This window comes from Scylla paramamosain, chromosome 2 (assembly GCF_035594125.1).
Source record: "Scylla paramamosain isolate STU-SP2022 chromosome 2, ASM3559412v1, whole genome shotgun sequence".
In the NCBI taxonomy this organism is placed as follows: domain Eukaryota; kingdom Metazoa; phylum Arthropoda; class Malacostraca; order Decapoda; family Portunidae; genus Scylla; species Scylla paramamosain.
In genome coordinates this window covers 31456817-31474316 of record NC_087152.1, presented here as the reverse complement: position 1 = coordinate 31474316, position 17500 = coordinate 31456817, and the positions used below count along the sequence as shown (strand labels likewise).

At 36.7% G+C, this 17500-nt stretch overlaps 2 protein-coding genes across 22 annotated transcripts in view; both read right to left on the bottom strand.

Annotated features, from left to right (window-relative positions):
* LOC135113225 (probable serine/threonine-protein kinase PLK) overlaps nt 1–2491 on the bottom strand; it is a 148849-nt gene extending 146358 nt beyond the window's left edge. For 8 of the 10 annotated variants that reach the window (XM_064028501.1, XM_064028493.1, XM_064028531.1 and 5 more), the window contains exon 1: nt 2388–2491. Coding sequence is in view for 1 of the 10 variants with exons in the window: in XM_064028601.1 (XP_063884671.1) it covers nt 2388–2443 (56 nt within the window). In the remaining 9 variants the exon portion in view is untranslated. The remainder of the gene's footprint in view (nt 1–2387) is intronic. The other 2 variants (XM_064028601.1, XM_064028429.1) reach the window with 2 other exon arrangements.
* Nucleotides 2492–4839: 2348 nt separating this feature from the next.
* Nucleotides 4840–17500, bottom strand: part of LOC135113174 (phospholipid scramblase 2-like) — a 36914-nt gene continuing 24253 nt past the window's right edge. For all 12 annotated transcript variants that reach the window (XM_064028275.1, XM_064028347.1, XM_064028355.1 and 9 more), the window contains one exon: nt 4840–12019. In XM_064028275.1, the coding sequence (XP_063884345.1) occupies nt 11960–12019 (60 nt within the window). In that variant the 3' untranslated portion in view covers nt 4840–11959. The remainder of the gene's footprint in view (nt 12020–17500) is intronic.

Here is a 17500-nt window from a genome sequence, read left to right as displayed (position 1 = left end):
AGCTAAAAAATGGAGAGAGAGAGAGAGAGAGAGAGAGAGAGAGAGAGAGAGAGAGAGAGAGAGAGAGAGAGAGAGAGAGAGAGAGAGAGAGAATATAGAAAGGAAAGAACGAGACATGACTCAGACTGCACCAGAGAGAGAGAGAGAGAGAGAGAGAGAGAGAGAGAGAGAGAGAGAGAGAGAGAGAGAGAGAGAGTGACTCATACCCAAGCAGCTAACGCCCACCTGGAACAAACGTACCCAGCCAGGTGAGGTAATTACTGCCCAGGTGAGACAATGGTTGACCTTCACAACCAGCCATGCCCAGGTGAGCCGATTCGAGGCGCCAGTGAACCGTGAGAGTCAGCAGTGAACTAATCAGGTGAGCCAGGTGAGCTGAACAGAAGCCCGTTGTTAGGCAGGTGGGGTCATGGGGTCATTAATTAACCAAAGAGGTGAGCTGGTCATTGCCTCATGGTTGTAATATACGTATACTGGTTGTGTGTATATATTGTAGTAGTAGTAGTAGTAGTAGTAGTAGTAGAGGTGGTGGTGGTGGTGGTGGTGCCAATAATAGGAGGATGAGGAGAATGATGACGATGACGATAAGGATGAAGAGGAGAAAGAGGAGAAAGAGGAGGAGGAGGAGGAGGAGGAGGTAGCAGCACCCATAGCAATAGCAGTAGTAGTAGTACATGGGAACAACAGCAGTAGCAGTAGATGGGAACAAGTAGTAGTAGTAGTAGTAGTAGTAGTAGTAGTAGTAGTAGTAGTAGTAGTAGTAGTAGTAGTAGTAGTAGATAAGAAAAATTAAAACAAAAGTTTGGAACAGACTAGAAAACTGAAAACTGCCAAATACGGCGCAACAACAACAACAACAACAACAACAACAACAATAACGACAAGGATTACCATACTAACAAGCACTACTTCTCCTACCAAAGAAACTCTACCGTACGACACCTGTTTAGTTTTATACATGGGTCTGAAGAGGCTAGAGTAGGATAAGAAAGCAGGGTTCGGATACGGATAAGGATTTGGGTTACCGGTACGTGCTATCCCGCTACTGCACCACACTACCACCTGGCCTTCGCGCTGGGACTGATATTTCATAGTCTAAACAAAGGAAAATAAGCCCACAGACCACCTTTAACCTAAGCTAAATTGTAATCCTACCTCCCCCACCTCTCTCTCTCTCTCTCTCTCTCTCTCTCTCTCTCTCTCTCTCTCTCTCTCTCTCTCTCTCTCTCTCTCTCTCTCTCTCTAACCTAGTATGTCGTATTAAAAAATTCATCCGCTTCTTTCACGCCAATACTCAGCTTTCCTGTGTTACTGTAGTGATGGTAGTAGTAGTAGTAGTAGTAGTAGTAGTAGTAGTAGTAGTAGTAGTAGTAGTAGTAGTAGTAGTAGTAGTAGTAGTAGTAGTAAATAGTAAATGCTACTCAGTAAATGGTTGAATTATCTCTCTCTCTCTCTCTCTCTCTCTCTCTCTCTCTCTCTCTCTCTCTCTCTCTCTCTCTCTCTCTCTCTCAACAAAGCAAATGCTGAAGGATTTGCCGCCTCAAGTAAAAATAAAAAAAAATAAGGCTTCTTTATTATCATCGTCTCTGTTATCTTCCATCTTTTTCTTCTTTCTGCCCTCCTCCTCTTCCTCCTCCTCTCAAAACCTCTTAACGTGCTCTCACCTTTAAAACGAAACAAAAATACATCTTCGAACAATGATCTGCCTTCTTAAGAGAGAAAAAAGGCAACATTGAGAGAGAGAGAGAGAGAGAGAGAGAGAGAGAGAGAGAGAGAGAGAGAGAGAGAGAGAGAGAGAGAGAGAGATATTCTAGAAACTTACCTCACGAAATTATATAGACATTGTGTTCTGTTGTTTCCGGGATGTAATTATTGACATTATTATTATTTTCAGTCTACACATCTTATTAGAACCATTATTTATTGTCTATCCACTATGTATAAAAGCAAGGTTAATAATAATGGAACAATCGAAAAGAAATCAGACAACAGACAAAAATTATGAAAGAAATGCAGGAAATTTTCAATACTCGAACAATACTCCCGCACCTTCCCAATACAAACAAGTCAATAAAAATACAAATAAATAAACAAATAAAAATAATAGAAAATTTGTCTTCCTTAACTTATTAATTATTGGCCTAATTTGAGTTCACTACCAACGCTGCACATTAACTTCATGAGAATTTGTTTTCTTACATTACAATCACTAACAGACATGTTACAACCGGTGCCTTCCCCCCTCACCCCCTCTGAAAAAGAAAAAGAGTCGGCCCTCCATTGCCCAGCTGATAGGCCTACCACGTGCCGCCAAACAACCCAGTTGGCCTAAATTTCAGTCAAGGTATTCAGTAAAACATTTATCTCAGTCACGGTGTCCGGCTTACCTGCTGCTGATCCGCTGTTCATCCCCAATGCCGATGAAGGTGTGGGTGGACGTCATGATGATCCTCTCTACTTCACTCCCTAACTTGCACTGTTGATTTCCCCGCCAAAACTGCCTATATAAAGGGCTTGTGAGAAGAGTTGTTAGCTACTTACATATTTTTAATCTTAAGCACAAGAGGAGCCATACCTTATTGTTAAATTTCGTAATGAAATAAATTTAATAGCTATTAAAAATAAATACGAAATTACATGTAAATGTTATTCTCATGATAAAAAGTAATAAATATATACGTCCTGGTATCTGTAAGGTCATCTTTGTACTGTATTCGCTTTCCACGTTTTCTTTGAAGCCCAGAAATATTTACAGAAAACTAAATAATGGGCTAACTACTGTAAATTAAAAACATTTATACTTGAAGGATCACCTATTGTATACTAGAAATCCTTTATGAACGTTGTATACTGAAAATATTCCATATAATCCGTGCAGTTACTGACTGCTAGATGAGGAATTATGTATAGTCAGACTAATAGATAAACAAGTAAGTAATCGGTTTTCTGTTCCCATTTGTATGAGACTACTACGTTAGTAGTCATGTGTTGTGCAATAAACCTAAAGGATAAGACGATGTTCTTTAAAAGAAAGAAGTCAACGAAATGAATAAAGACAAATCAATATCATGAAAAGATCTGGCGCCTTGCTCCATGGCAGAAATAATTAACTATTCTCAGGACAACCTTTGGGTAACACCATATAATTTTTCTCTTATTCCCTTACTTACTATTTTTTTTTTTCCGCACCCACACTTCCTCTACCTCTACTTGGTAACACATTACATTATATCCTTCGTCTACTCCTTCCAGTACTATTTTATTTGTCCAACCATCCAGCCCCGCATCCACTTCATGATTAGCATTATACTACATTGATTCCCTCATGTCCTGTTCCGCTTTTCTTTATTCATTGTAGCTACTTTTCCCATTCCAGTCAGTAACACATTTATCATCATGATCTCTCCCTCATAATACGTATTTCCATAATTTTATTTTCTCATGTAGTACTGATCTACTTTTCCATATTCATTCTCCCTCTCCAGTCAATACCTCTCCCACATAATTCTTTACACGCTATTCCATTTTTAACACATCCATTTTACTTTCATTTCATCTCTAACATTCAACACCACAATATCTTCTTCATATAACTACTTACTGCTCCTTTCTCCGCACTCATTGTATTACTTCAGCTTCTCTTGGAAAAAATCAGTATCTAGTGTATGAATAACATATCCTTTAATATCCAAGCGCAATTAATTTGGTTCTTCAAATGTGCAGCTCCATAATTACTTCCAATGCCAGCTTCCCCACACTGATCAGTCATTTCATACTTTTCTCTTTTGTTGCAGCCTTCCAGTCTTTCTAATCCCAAGGCCAATCCAAGGAATTTAACGGAATTGGTTGGGTTTCAAGCATCAAACCATCAACTGATGATGTGGCACTGATGTTCTTGTTATTTTTATATTGTGGTAAATCAATAATCTTTAACTTGGATAAGAGGAATAACATCAGTTAAGATATGTAGATGTGTAAAAGTTGCTAAGAAAGTCATCTGGACATTTAAGCTGAAAGTTATTATATGGTGAATGTCTCAAAGTGTGTGTGTATATATATATATATATATATATATATATATATATATATATATATATATATATATATATATATATATATATATATATATGCAAAGAAAGGCATCCTTACTGATCTTATTTTTTTTTTATGAATCTCTCATATGCTGCCCATTTCTTACTATCACGATCTATTAGGGCAGCAGTTAATTGCATCACCAAACAATGGGATGATTGTTGACCACAGCAAATCTCAACAACAATTTATGTTGTGACTTTGGTAACTTAATGGCTGGTTGGGCTGAGAACCAGTCAACCATTTGCACACCAGCCATCACCACAGCCAGGCCCACCAAGAGTAAGAAACCAAGGAACTTTTCATCCTGTGAAGATCTCAGAGATGCCTAGACAACCTAAGGATTTATGTCACACTGGAACATACTTTATCCCTAAGAGCTTCCATGCAAGACTACACTACAGTCTCATTACCACCAAGAGAATAGGAAACATGGATGATTATCAGCAAGATGTTCCAAACATTATCAGGTTAAATGTGGATGATAAAGAATGAATATGGATGATGTCATATGGTATGGCAAAGGACATCAACTTCCACTCCAGGAGACATGCCAAAGAATAACAGTGCAGCCAACTCACACTGTCTGACATTCTTTAACATTCTATTACCAAATTATCTGTTCTTCCACAAACTATCAAGTATATGTTCTTGTTTTTCTTTGTACTTATCTCTTTGGAACTAAACACCAAGTCACCGTGCTTTCATTGTCACTTAAACAAATCAAAGGAGAACACATATTAATACTATAATTCAAAGACACTTTATTGTGTTACATTTTTGTGAGAAATTATGATAACATGACATCCACTTGGAAAATTATTAACAAATAATCATAAAAATAAGATAGAGACCTAATGGTCCAGTGAATTACAATACAAATTAAATATACAGTGATTATAATAATAATACCTTGATGTTTACACTAAACAGGAAATGGGGCCACAGACCTGCTGGACAACTGAACTTAAATAATTTGGAGTAATTAATTTAACTCTGGCATCATGTCACAATTTCACATTTTTGTTCACTTTTCCAAGTATCATGCACGCCTGAGGTCTCCATCCTCCTCACCGGCTGTATGGTGATCTGCCCCAGCTGAAGCACTGGGGAAACATCACACATATTGACATGGCCCAACATTTGAAAACTTTAAGTTTAACTGATTTCTCATGACAATAACTGCTGTAGCTGCAGTAGTACATATAAAATACAAGTAATGACAAATGGCAGCAGAGCCATTCATTTCAAAGGTAATGCTAAAATACTGTATGTAATTAACTGGTGGGTTAATATTCTTAGTGATGCCATTAAGGGATCACATCACATCACATTTTCTCAGCCTTTACATCAAAATACAAACATATGGTAAATGTGATTAAAACAACCAGATACCTTTGTGCAGCCATTGGAATCCACAACCTCTACATGCACCAAGGTGGTATATTTTTAGAATATTATCACAACTATGACAACATCCCTTCTAAGCTTCCTACAGTGTCTTTCCAGAGCACCCACCCTGCAGCTCTGAAATGTGGTGCACAGGTGCATAGGTGAGGTAGTGTAGCTGTGCCTCAGTGCCTCAGGTAAAGATATGGATAGGCAAAAGGTGACCTGCTGTTGTTTAACACAAAGAAAACTTATGCAATGGTAATATAAATGAGCTATTGGTTTTACATACATGTAGGTTATACTTTTCTCTCACTCTATATTATATTCAATAAGCTAATATGTTGCTCTACTACTATATTTGATAAAAATAAGAAAATATATAAATATACTATTATATATGTGTATATATTTTTTATATTTCATGCAGAGATAATCTACTTTGCCAATAGTCAATACTATACATACAGAATACAGCATATCCAAAGCACCAATACTTTTAAGTAGTAATGAAATTTTTTTCTGATAAATATATAAAATAAAAATAGACGTTACAGTGCAATGGAAAATTCTTCCATAATTTGAATGCACTGACTACTGTTCTATCTCAAAACAAAATTCTGTACATTGCCATCATATCAAAACCAAACAAACACATGGCAATCTGTAAGTATCATAAACTAGACCATAACTCAATGATACAGTTTGCCACAGTCACTACTCCCTAGCTGTTGTGACCCACTCCAATGCCACCACCAAGGAGTAACTTGAGGGTCAGGATGGAACTGTCATAATATTCCAATGTTATGAATAACAGCAATTATGGTTTGTTATTTCCTCTTTCAGCTGGTCCACTGATCCTTCACAGTTCACTGAATAACCACATATGCTTTACTGAAGCAATGTTCCTGGTATTTATTTATGGTGCCTCAGTCCCAGGCACTTTCCCAGCAGTAAGCTTAAAGGATGTCAAAGCTTAAAAAAAAAAAAAGCCTCTGGCCATCCATTTTCCACCAGTCACCCAACATCATTACTCCTTGCAAGGCTTTGTGTGCACCTGAGCCTTGAGCCAAAATGTATACACAGATTTTTATTTTGTACACGTGGAGTAACAAGGCATGGACGTACGTGTAGAGTGACTTTGCCACAAAGTCACACTATAATATACCTAATGGAAGCCAAGTCATGTGCTCTACCAGAATGCACTTTACTATTGTGCTCTGGGACTTAAATTAAATGCTGAACAACTATGCATGTATTACTATATATCTCACCTTATAAGACAGTTTTTGGGATTAATAACAATTTCAAAGCTAGGGTATGTCTAATATAGAGATAAAAGCTCAAAACTAAACTTCCTTCACGAACATTTGAGTCAGAATTTTATAGTAGTAAAAAACAGCCATCTCTGCACTGCACTTTGTTTGCAGCAGGAGTGTGAGTGGTAAACAGTGTGTACATGTATGTGTTCTTGTGTTAAATTGTGCTCTGGAAAGCTGTATTACTCTCTACACCACACTTTATCCTCAGCAGAACCAGTAGTGTTGACAGTGAAAAATTAAGCATGTGTCAGATGTGTTCCTGTGTAACACTGACCTCTACAGGGTCTGCAAAATAAATGTAGCATTAAAACATGAACATCTGAGAAATAAAGTAAATTATTAGTCACATCAAGCTCAGTGTAATCAGAAACTGATTACAAGAGTAATTACATTCACACAAGTTTTACAACAGTAAGTTCCATGCATTGATCCAGATGATTTCTGCAATATCTACAAGTGTCATGGTCTTGTTCTTTCTTTTTTTTTATACATTTAGTGAAAACTATGCAAGCATTTTTTCCAGCAATGGTCTGTTCATGAAATCACAAGTTTTCTTTATGCTGCAAATTTAGACATGACAGCAAGAGCTTTCTAAATAATTATATGAATCTGACTTTAGTTATTTCAAAGAATTCTTTATTATATATGATTTATATACCATTCCTTTATCCCTTAAGAATAATATTACTGTTAGTCTCTTGTAACAAGTATATTCACATGCACAGAGGGCCAGGATTACTACATTTTACAGTCTTCTGTCCCTGTTGGTTTGTAAGTTCAAAACTCCTTGGCTTATTTCTTACACTGACTTTTTGCTTAAAATGGGCTATGGCATGAAAGGAGAAAAACTCAGTTTATCTTATACTAGCTCATATCAAGTATGAACCAAGCACATTAACTCTTACATCACTGAGCTGTTTAATTTGATACAACAAGAAAGGTTCTTTCATCTCCCTCACTATAAAATGGAATGCCGGCAAGCTTAAATAACCTCAGACTAAGTACAAACTTGAAACTTCTGTTTGTGGTTGCCATTCCACTCCACTCAAACAGTTTAGAATACCTTACCATATTGCACATTAATCTATGAAAAGCATATATGTATGTATTTGCAATGCAGGCAATTAGTTAATGAGATATGTGCCACTGCCAAAGCTAATGCATGAAGGATATTCATCATATGGCACTAATATTCAAAGCTACAGTTTAAAGAAAAGCTTGATAAATAGGCAAAAATAACTGGCCATTAATTCTGAACAAAATAGAATGATCTTTTCCTGAGATCTTGACAAAATTGTACACCTGGTGAGTGTGATACTGAAAAGTTATATTTCTAAGTATTTTAAAATAATGCCGACATGTTTGATGGGTAACATCTCACATGTTAAGTACGTATGTTATAATAGTGCACTGAAACCATTTGACATTCCTCTGCATGTCACATTTCTCTCCTGTCTGATCCACTACCTGTCATAATTCCCAGTTGTCTGGTGCAGTCTGCCTCTATATGTGTCTGTGTGTGTGTGCATTTACCTAGTTGTGACATGCAGGGAAAGAGCTATGTTCATGCTGTCCCATCTACATATCTATTTTTATCTAACCCTGTCTTAAATTTGTTTATCATATTTGCATCAATGACTTCTCTGTGCAAATAATTTCAGACCAGTTTTTCTCTTAAAACATCTCTCCTACAAGCGTTCTTTTTCAGTTTTCTTCCATGTCCTCTCAAGACTCTTATATCCCATGTCACCAACTCCTCCCTATCCAGCTTTTCCATTCCAGTCATCACTCTGTACAATGTGATTAAATCACCTCTCTCTCTCTCTCTTCTCTGCTCTAATGTTATAAGATCCAATTTTGTCAATCTTTCTTTGTGAGGTAGTTCCTTCAAACCTGGAGGTAGCTTTGTTGTTTCTCTTTGTTTCCCTTCTAGTTTTCTTATAGGTTTCTTGATGCCAGGTGACCATACCACAGCTATATATTCCAATCTTGGCGTATCATGGTCACAATCAATTTTTTATAATTTCTTCATCCAGGTATGTAAATGCTATCCTTATGTTCCCCAGTAGGTTATATGTTTTGCCTGTAGTCTTGTTTATGTGCTTCTCTGGTGACAACTTATCAGTAATTATTAATAATTACTTACTTATAATGCAACAAGTTTCAAGTTAATCCTTACAAAAATTATACAAATTCTCAACATGCAAAAAGAAAATACAAAGTTCCTCATCAGCCACTTCTCTTGATTACAGTAAACAGTCAACAAGGACAGACCTCTAACACCTCCACTCTGATAACATGTAGCTCCTCAAGCCATTCACCTCAACACTTAGCTATTACTTACTTGTCTATATGAAACAACTGGCCATTGCTGGCTTTTATACCAAAGGCTTATAGTAACTTAAGTACTCTTTCTGAACTATTGAAAGCAAAATGTCATTGCAATAAAAATGTGTTGTTCTTTATAAAAATAAAAAAATAAAAGAATAATATTCATATTCAAGCATTACACTCTTTCAAAGGCCTTAAAATTCGTACTTGCCATTTTACACAGCACAAATTATTGTCCATTTTCAATGTGAAAGATTTCAACAGATCATACTTTATGCCTTTTCAAAGATTATTTAAGTACCTTAATGACAGCAATTTTTAATCATGCACCTAGCACATTACATAACAAAAGACCTAAAGTGCTTCCTACAGTATGGTGCCATGCTAGGGAAAGTTTCTCTGTGTACTGGGGCAGTCTTTGTGTCTAATTTGATCAAGCTTAAATCCCTTGTATCATGTTATCTAACAGGTAAAAAGAAAAGTCCCCACAAGCTACACTTTTAAGGTGATCATGAATGCATGAATAATCCAAGGCAATTCTATAATGCTGGACAATAATTTTTTTTTCTTTATCAAGAAGTTATTTACCTGAATACTAAGATTATGCTTGTAACACCACAAAACCTGGAAAGTTGTCACCTATTCTGATAGAGTGGGATAAACTGGAAAAAGTATTTCATAAGAGAAACAAAATTTCTATAAATCATATATTAAATCTTTTGTGCCTTCCTTATGAATTAAAGAGGAAGATCATGAAATGCTGGGAAGGTATCCATTCATTAGCTTTTGTCTATGGCTCTATCAAAATTAAAGATGGTTTAGAATGTAGAAAGCAATAGAGAATATTGTTTGACCTGATCTTATACTCTCATGTAAGTTTTTGTAAAACAGAACCTGCAACAAGAAAAATGCACAGAACATATCACTAATGACTGACTCCCACTAACATTTAGAAGTTTATGGTCAGCTCATGTACACAGGCACTTTGTGAGCTTCTATTTGTGTCTACAGTTTCCTTTTCCTTCATAACATTTTGAAAGGCCAGACCTAGCTCACAATAATTGGCCTGAGTAAGTATTTTGCCTGGTTTTACTACATATAAAAATGCAATACAATGGGGAAATACAGGCAGTAGCTCATCATTGCTAGTGGATCCTGAGAAAATTTCAAATAAACCCCAATACAGCAATGAAAGCTGAGTTAAGGAATGAAAGTTGCAAAGGTTGATTGAGGTTAGCCTTCATGTAACGCTCAGGCTTCGTATGCTTCATTTAATTTTCAACAAAACTATTACTTTGTGACACATCATTAACTCCAGTGCTGTCAATGAGCAAGCACATTTGCAAAGGCAAAATCTGAATGTATAATAATATGACTATTTAAGTCTTAGAGAGAGAGAGAGAGAGAGAGAGAGAGAGAGAGAGAGAGAGAGAGAGAGAGAGAGAGAGAGAGAGAGAGAGAGAGAGAGAGAGAGAGAGAGAGAGAGAGAGAGAGAGAGAGAGAGAGAGAGAGAGAGAGAGAGAGAGAGAGAGAATATAATGGCCTGATGCTTGTGTGAGAGAGAGAGAGAGAGAGAGAGAGAGAGAGAGAGAGAGAGAGAGAGAGAGAGAGAGAGAGAGAGAGAGAGAGAGAGAGAGAGAGAGAGAGAGAGAGAGAGAGAGAGAGAGAGAGAGAGAGAGAGAGAGAGAGAGAGAGAGAGAGAGAGAGAGAGAGAGAGAGAGAGAGAGAGAGAGAGAGAGAGAGAGAGAGAGAGAGAGAGAATATAATGGCCTGATGCTTGTGTGTGAGAGAGAGAGAGAGAGAGAGAGAGAGAGAGAGAGAGAGAGAGAGAGAGAGAGAGAGAGAGAGAGAGAGAGAGAGAGAGAGAGAGAGAGAGAGAGAGAGAGAGAGAGAGAGAGAGAGAGAGAGAGAGAGAGAATTTCCCCTGGATCATTCTGTAAATCATGAGATGTTGCCTGTGGTCTCCTGCCATATTCTCCGTCAGGAACGATGATGAGCTGATCTCTTTCTTCGAGTCCTTTGAATTCATCAAGCAACATTTTCTGCTGTCATGACTACATCAGAATCCCACACATATTAAAATGTTTACTTGAATGAATCTAAGACCTAATCATAAAAACATCACCATATAAATGCCATGAAGTATGAAGTAATGACACATACAAATAAGTGAGTTACGAGGGTGACTTAGAGAGAGAGAGAGAGAGAGAGAGAGAGAGAGAGAGAGAGAGAGAGAGAGAGAGAGAGAGAGAGAGAGAGAGAGAGAGAGAGAGAGAGAGAGAGAGAGAGAGAGAGAGAGAGAGAGAGAGAGAGAGAGGAGAAAATATAACGGCCTGATGCTTGTGTGATGTGGACAACATATAATATGACTTTCAGAGGTCACATTCAAAGGATAACTTCAGCAAGAAAAGACCATGTTATCCACTGAATAGAGCTTGGAATCTAAAATTTCAAGAGGTATTCCTCAATACATGTTTACAACCAAAATGAGTATCTAAAAGCACACTACTAGTATACATGAAGGGCAGTGTATCAATCATGCAGAATAAAAAAGAAACCACATGAAAATATGGCAAAATATAATGTGGATCAGTGACATGCATTTCCTGAATCAATGTCACCATGCAAAACTGAGTTACAATGGGATGCTCTCTCCGCACAAACTAACACCAGCAAAAGCATGTGTGACCCCAGGGAGGCTGTGATTCCTTGATGGCATCTAACACTGATTCCAAACAGCAGCTCCTTAAAATCCTGTTCTCATACTTAGAGCATCCATCTTATTACCCATGCTGTTGTGATTCTCACATGTCCTGCATTCTGGATTAGAACATCCCAACGCTGTCATTCTCCTTGTTGCCTTGCTTCTCAAAGAACATGAAGTCCTGCAAAACAAAGGTTCAGTCAAAGCATTGTCAATAACAGTAGAAAATATGAAATCTATGTAATCTATTGCTGTTTTAGTATTACATGATTCTTGCAGAGATGAGTATATACAAGAGCAAGCAACACAGTCCTGCAAAAGACAGGCTCATTCAAGGTATTACCATTAATAATAAGGAAAATGAAAACTGCAATTGTGAACTGTATTGCTTTGACATGTGAGTAAAGACAATACTAAAACTAGGGTTATGTTATACATACTGTCAGGAAGGAGTAGTTAGATATATGGATTAACTCAAATATACAGGCTACTGAACAAAAGGCATATGCTTTAAGGGTGCATGTGCATGAATACATAACTATAACACATAAATTAGAAAAGAAATTATCATCCAGAAAAGTACATATATATGTGTGAACAATAAAAGGAACTTGTCCACACTGATGTAATAAAAAAATAAATAAATAAATAAAATAAATAAATAAATAAATATAAATAAAATAAAATAAATAAATAAATAAATAAATAATAAATAAAAAATAATAATAATAAATAAAAATAAGAATCAAAATCTACATGCTTGAGTGAAAGGCAATATACAGCATCATTTTCAGTTTTTTGTTGACATCATTAACACACACAGAAAAAAAAAGTGATGTGAGATACAAGGCTGCATGTGTAATGGACCACACAGTAAATACTACAGCAGTTGTTTATGTGGAATTATGAAGCAGAGTTGTGTTGCAGGAGTAAAGGTAGAAGCATGATTATGTTCATCACAGCAGCTAACAATTTTTCCACAGACAGTTTCCCCACAAACAAACAGGTACTCCCATGTGGACATTCTCCTCCTGAGTAGATTTTGATAGCAACAGATTCTGATAATGAAACACTGGCTGAGAGCACTGCAGTTAGTGGTTAAGGTCAAGTAAGGTTTGACTCATGATCAAATAAATCAGGAGGTTGGAAAATGCATAAAGGAAATTACATCCAGGAGAGAAAAATATCTTATGGATCACATAGAAAAGTATCTGGCAGAAAAAGGTCCTGGAGAAAAAAAAATGTTCAGATGAGAAAAGATCCTACACTCATGAAGAGAAGTTGCACATACCAGGCTGCTATGTGAAGAGAGAGAGAGAGAGAGAGAGAGAGAGAGAGAGAGAGAGAGAGAGAGAGAGAGAGAGAGAGAGAGAGAGAGAGAGAGAGAGAGAGAGAGAGAGAGAGAGAGAGAGAGAGAGAGAGAGAGAGAGAGAGAGAGAGAGAGAGAGAGAGAGAGAGAGAGAGAGATCTGTGTGTAGTACAGGAAACATTACAACATGTCAGTCACTTTAGTCATAATTTTGTTGCTCACTCTCTTGGAATCTATGGCAATGCAAACAGTACAATGTTGTCACTACCTACACTATGAAATCTGGTTGTTTCTTATGCATATTCTCTCATTGCTTTCCACTGACAGACACTCTGAAGCCATGCTAGTCAAGTGTTTTATGCTCAATATATATATATATATATATATATATATATATATATATATATATATATATATATATATATATATATATATATATATATATATATATATATATATATATATATATTATATGTATACACACACACACACACACACACACATATATAACCTATGAGATGAAATTTTGAGAAAGTAAGCAAAAGAAAATATGAGACTAGAAGCAAAAATTTGTGACTTTTAAAACAAAGATTATCTGAGAAGTCTGCACTAGGGGAAAGTGATAGATGCACAATTTTCACCATGTGAAGCACATACAGACCACAGAGTACTTACTAAAGGATTTTGAACTCAATCCCTTTATCATTCAGTAAGATCTATGAGCTACTTGAGTTTCATGGGAAAACTTGCAATAAACAGTGGTTGACCAGATGCGAAGATCTTACAAAAACCCTTACTAAAAGCCTCTTTCCAAAAAGTTCAAGCAGGCCCATGTCAAAACATGCACTCTGTATCCTCTATAGTGCATGCATTAGGAGCAGATGGCACAATAGGTTTAGCTGATTCTGCATCAAAAGTGTTTTTATAATGAGGGGAGCCTTAGGCAAAGGCATCAATGGCTTAAAGATGGAGAGGTGTAGAGTACCTCCACTTCAATATCAAAGGCATCCATTTCTTTGTTTGGCAGCAACAAGGGAACAACTACATATACTATAACAACTGGGAAAGGGCTTTTTATCATTGTCTAAGAATAAATACATTATACAGTACTTTCTTTCATCAAGTGAGCTAATAATGAATTAATTTAGTTCTAAAGACTTGATTGGCAATACAATTCTTGTACTGTGGTACTTCCTTAAACTATACCACTTGTGCATCACATGCTTAATACATCTACAAGTTGGTATGTCCTTAGCAATTTTCTTAAGCCATCCCACTGAATCACTATTACCAACTTTTGTTACATTAAACAATATTTAATATGAAAAAATACAATACACATGCATATTTGTAATGAATTAGTGATATGCTGATTGTGTGTAAAAGGATGCTCCCAGATAATTTCTGCTTTAATGTATCATGAACAAATCCTGAGAATTTTGAGGTAGAATGTTAAGAAAAACAGGTGCTTTAAAAGCTACAAAATATGGTAGCCTCTTTTGATGGCATTATTGGTGCAGGTTTCAAAAATTTGCAACACAAGCCAGCTCTGGCCCAAGCCATGGCTGGTGAGTGGCAGGTGCATGGCTGCCGTGGTGACTCATGCCACGGAAATGTAAGAATCATACCCTAAGGCAAGAATTAGTTGTCATCAGCCGTCTCAAAATATAAAAATTCCTGAAAATTGAATTGTTATTAGACAACAAGGAAAGTATACTTGATACATGTAGGATTTTCATTCAACTGTTTCCCCACACACAAACAGTTACTATAGAAGTGTAGAAAAATTATTATGTACAAGCATACCATACATGCACACACTAGTATACATATGTGTGTTTTCACATGAATGAAGCGTGAACTTTCATAACTGCTGTCTATAATGTATTCAACGAGAGCATGTCATGTAGTTAATGTATGTGATCTTTAGTTAACTTGAGACTCTTTACTTCATCCAACAGCTTTGCAATCAATGAATTCTCCTTGCAATACAAAAACTGGACAGTCTGGTATGTAATTTACCATTTCTATGATAGATGAAATACATCACCATCTGTCTGGCACACTTCAAGACTATGCAATAAATCTCAGAAAGTGACCACAATTTCAGAGAAGATGAAGAAAAGCAGATAGATATTTCAGTGACAAAGAGATAATGGAACAGGAGATAAGATAGGCTGGAAAAAAGGTTTAATCACCATAAGCAGATGAAATACATCACAGAATATGAAGGAAATGCAAAAATGTTATTAGTGAACCAGTGGTTAATATTTTCAGGAAACCATCAGATTAAGGAAAGGTGCCTATAATGTGGAGGAAAGTCATGCCTTACAAACTTGTTGAGTTTTATAGTGAAGTCTATGAGGCACCAGATAATGAGGATACTTACATGATTTACATGGACTTTAGTAAAGTGTTTGGTAAGATACTCCCCAAAGGCTCTTAAACAATGTTTAGGAACATAAGATATACGGGAAAGTGGCTCGAAGAGGCCATGATGATATAGCACATACTTAGCTCTAAATCCAACTGCAAACAGTTAATTAGTAAGGTGCCACACGTGTTAGTTTGAGGAACATTATTATTTTTAATATACCTTAAAGATCTAGATAATGGATTAGTAATGACATTAGTGAATTTGCAAATGATATGGAAATGGGTTAATTGGGTCTGATTCTGATATAGCCAGTCTGCACACGAACTTAGATAGGATGAATGAATGAACAAAATGATGACAAAATGCAATTTAATATTAGCAAATACAAGGTAATTACCATAAATAGAAGAAATCCACACAGTAAACACACAATGAAGAATGAGGTTCTAGTAGGATTAGAGGATGAATCAGATTTAGAAGTTTTACTTAACTCTCATCACCACCAGAGAAAACAATGTACAGAGGTCAGAAATAAAGCAAATTGTGTATTAGGGAGTAGAAGTCCCAAAGTAATATTAATCATATTTGGCACTGCTCAAACCTCATCTATATTATGCTGTGCAGTTCTGGTCCTCATATTACAAGAAGGGTACAAGTCTTTTTGAACCAGTACAAAGGAGAATGACTATAAAAAACAAGAAATGAGAAGTATTCCTTACAATAGAAGACTGAATCTTTTAGATTCACATTCCTCAGAAAGGAAGAGATCAAGAGGGAATACACAGAATCTTCAGGGCCAGTAATCAGATTAGGACAAGAAATAATGGGTTCAAGAGAGAGAGAGAGAGAGAGAGAGAGAGAGAGAGAGAGAGAGAGAGAGAGAGAGAGAGAGAGAGAGAGAGAGAGAGAGAGAGAGAGAGAGAGAGAGAGAGAGAGAGAGAGAGAGAGAGAGAGAGAGAGAGAGAGAGAGAGAGAGAGAGAGAGAGAGAGAGGAGAAACTGGTTCTCAAAAAGGACAATAGATGAATAGAATCAGGATGTTGGTGCTGAGTCATTAGAGAACTTTAAAATGAAATAAAATTCATGGATGAGGATGACAGGTGGAAATAGGTAGGTATGTCTTATACATTGTGGGCTTGATAGCATCTGGCAGCTTCCCTTGGTTTTATATGTTCTTATGATCTTATGAGGAGCAATTGTTGTAGCACAGTTGTACAACACACTGATGTGCATATAGTTCTGAAGCCCATATGGGCACTTGCTATACAATAACCTTTAACACCTTGTTCTCCTCTTAGGAAGAGAGAGAGAGAGAGAGAGAGAGAGAGAGAGAGAGAGAGAGAGAGAGAGAGAGAGAGAGAGAGAGAGAGAGAGAGAGAGAGAGAGAGAGAGAGAGAGAGAGAGAGAGAGAGAGAGAGAGAGAGAGAGCAAGCTAGGGGATTGAGATGGATGGAGAGTACAAGAATATAATGTATGGACAGGAGCAAATGGAGACTCTTCTGTTGTGACCACTTCCTTCAGGTAACCTCAATTGTCACCAGAGTAGATTAAATGATATTTATTATCTTTAATGATGATGATGATGATGATGATGATGATGATGATGAAGAGGAGGAGGAGGAGAAGGAGTTTCCATCTTGTCACTAGATATTGAGGAATGACACTCACAGCACAGAAAAAAAAACGAAATAAATAAAAAATAAATAAAAATAAATAAAAATAAATAAATAAAAAATAAAAACTATACACACTAGCATAGCCACAGCTTCCCAAAACACCTACTATTTCTAAAGCAACTCTAACATGCATGCACATGTACCATCTGACTGAGAGAATTACTAAAAAGATGGAGAGAGAGAGAGAGAGAGAGAGAGAGAGAGAGAGAGAGAGAGAGAGAGAGAGAGAGAGAGAGAGAGAGAGAGAGAGAGAGAGAGAGAGAGAGAGAGAGAGAGAGAGAGAGAGAATCTGCCAGAGAAG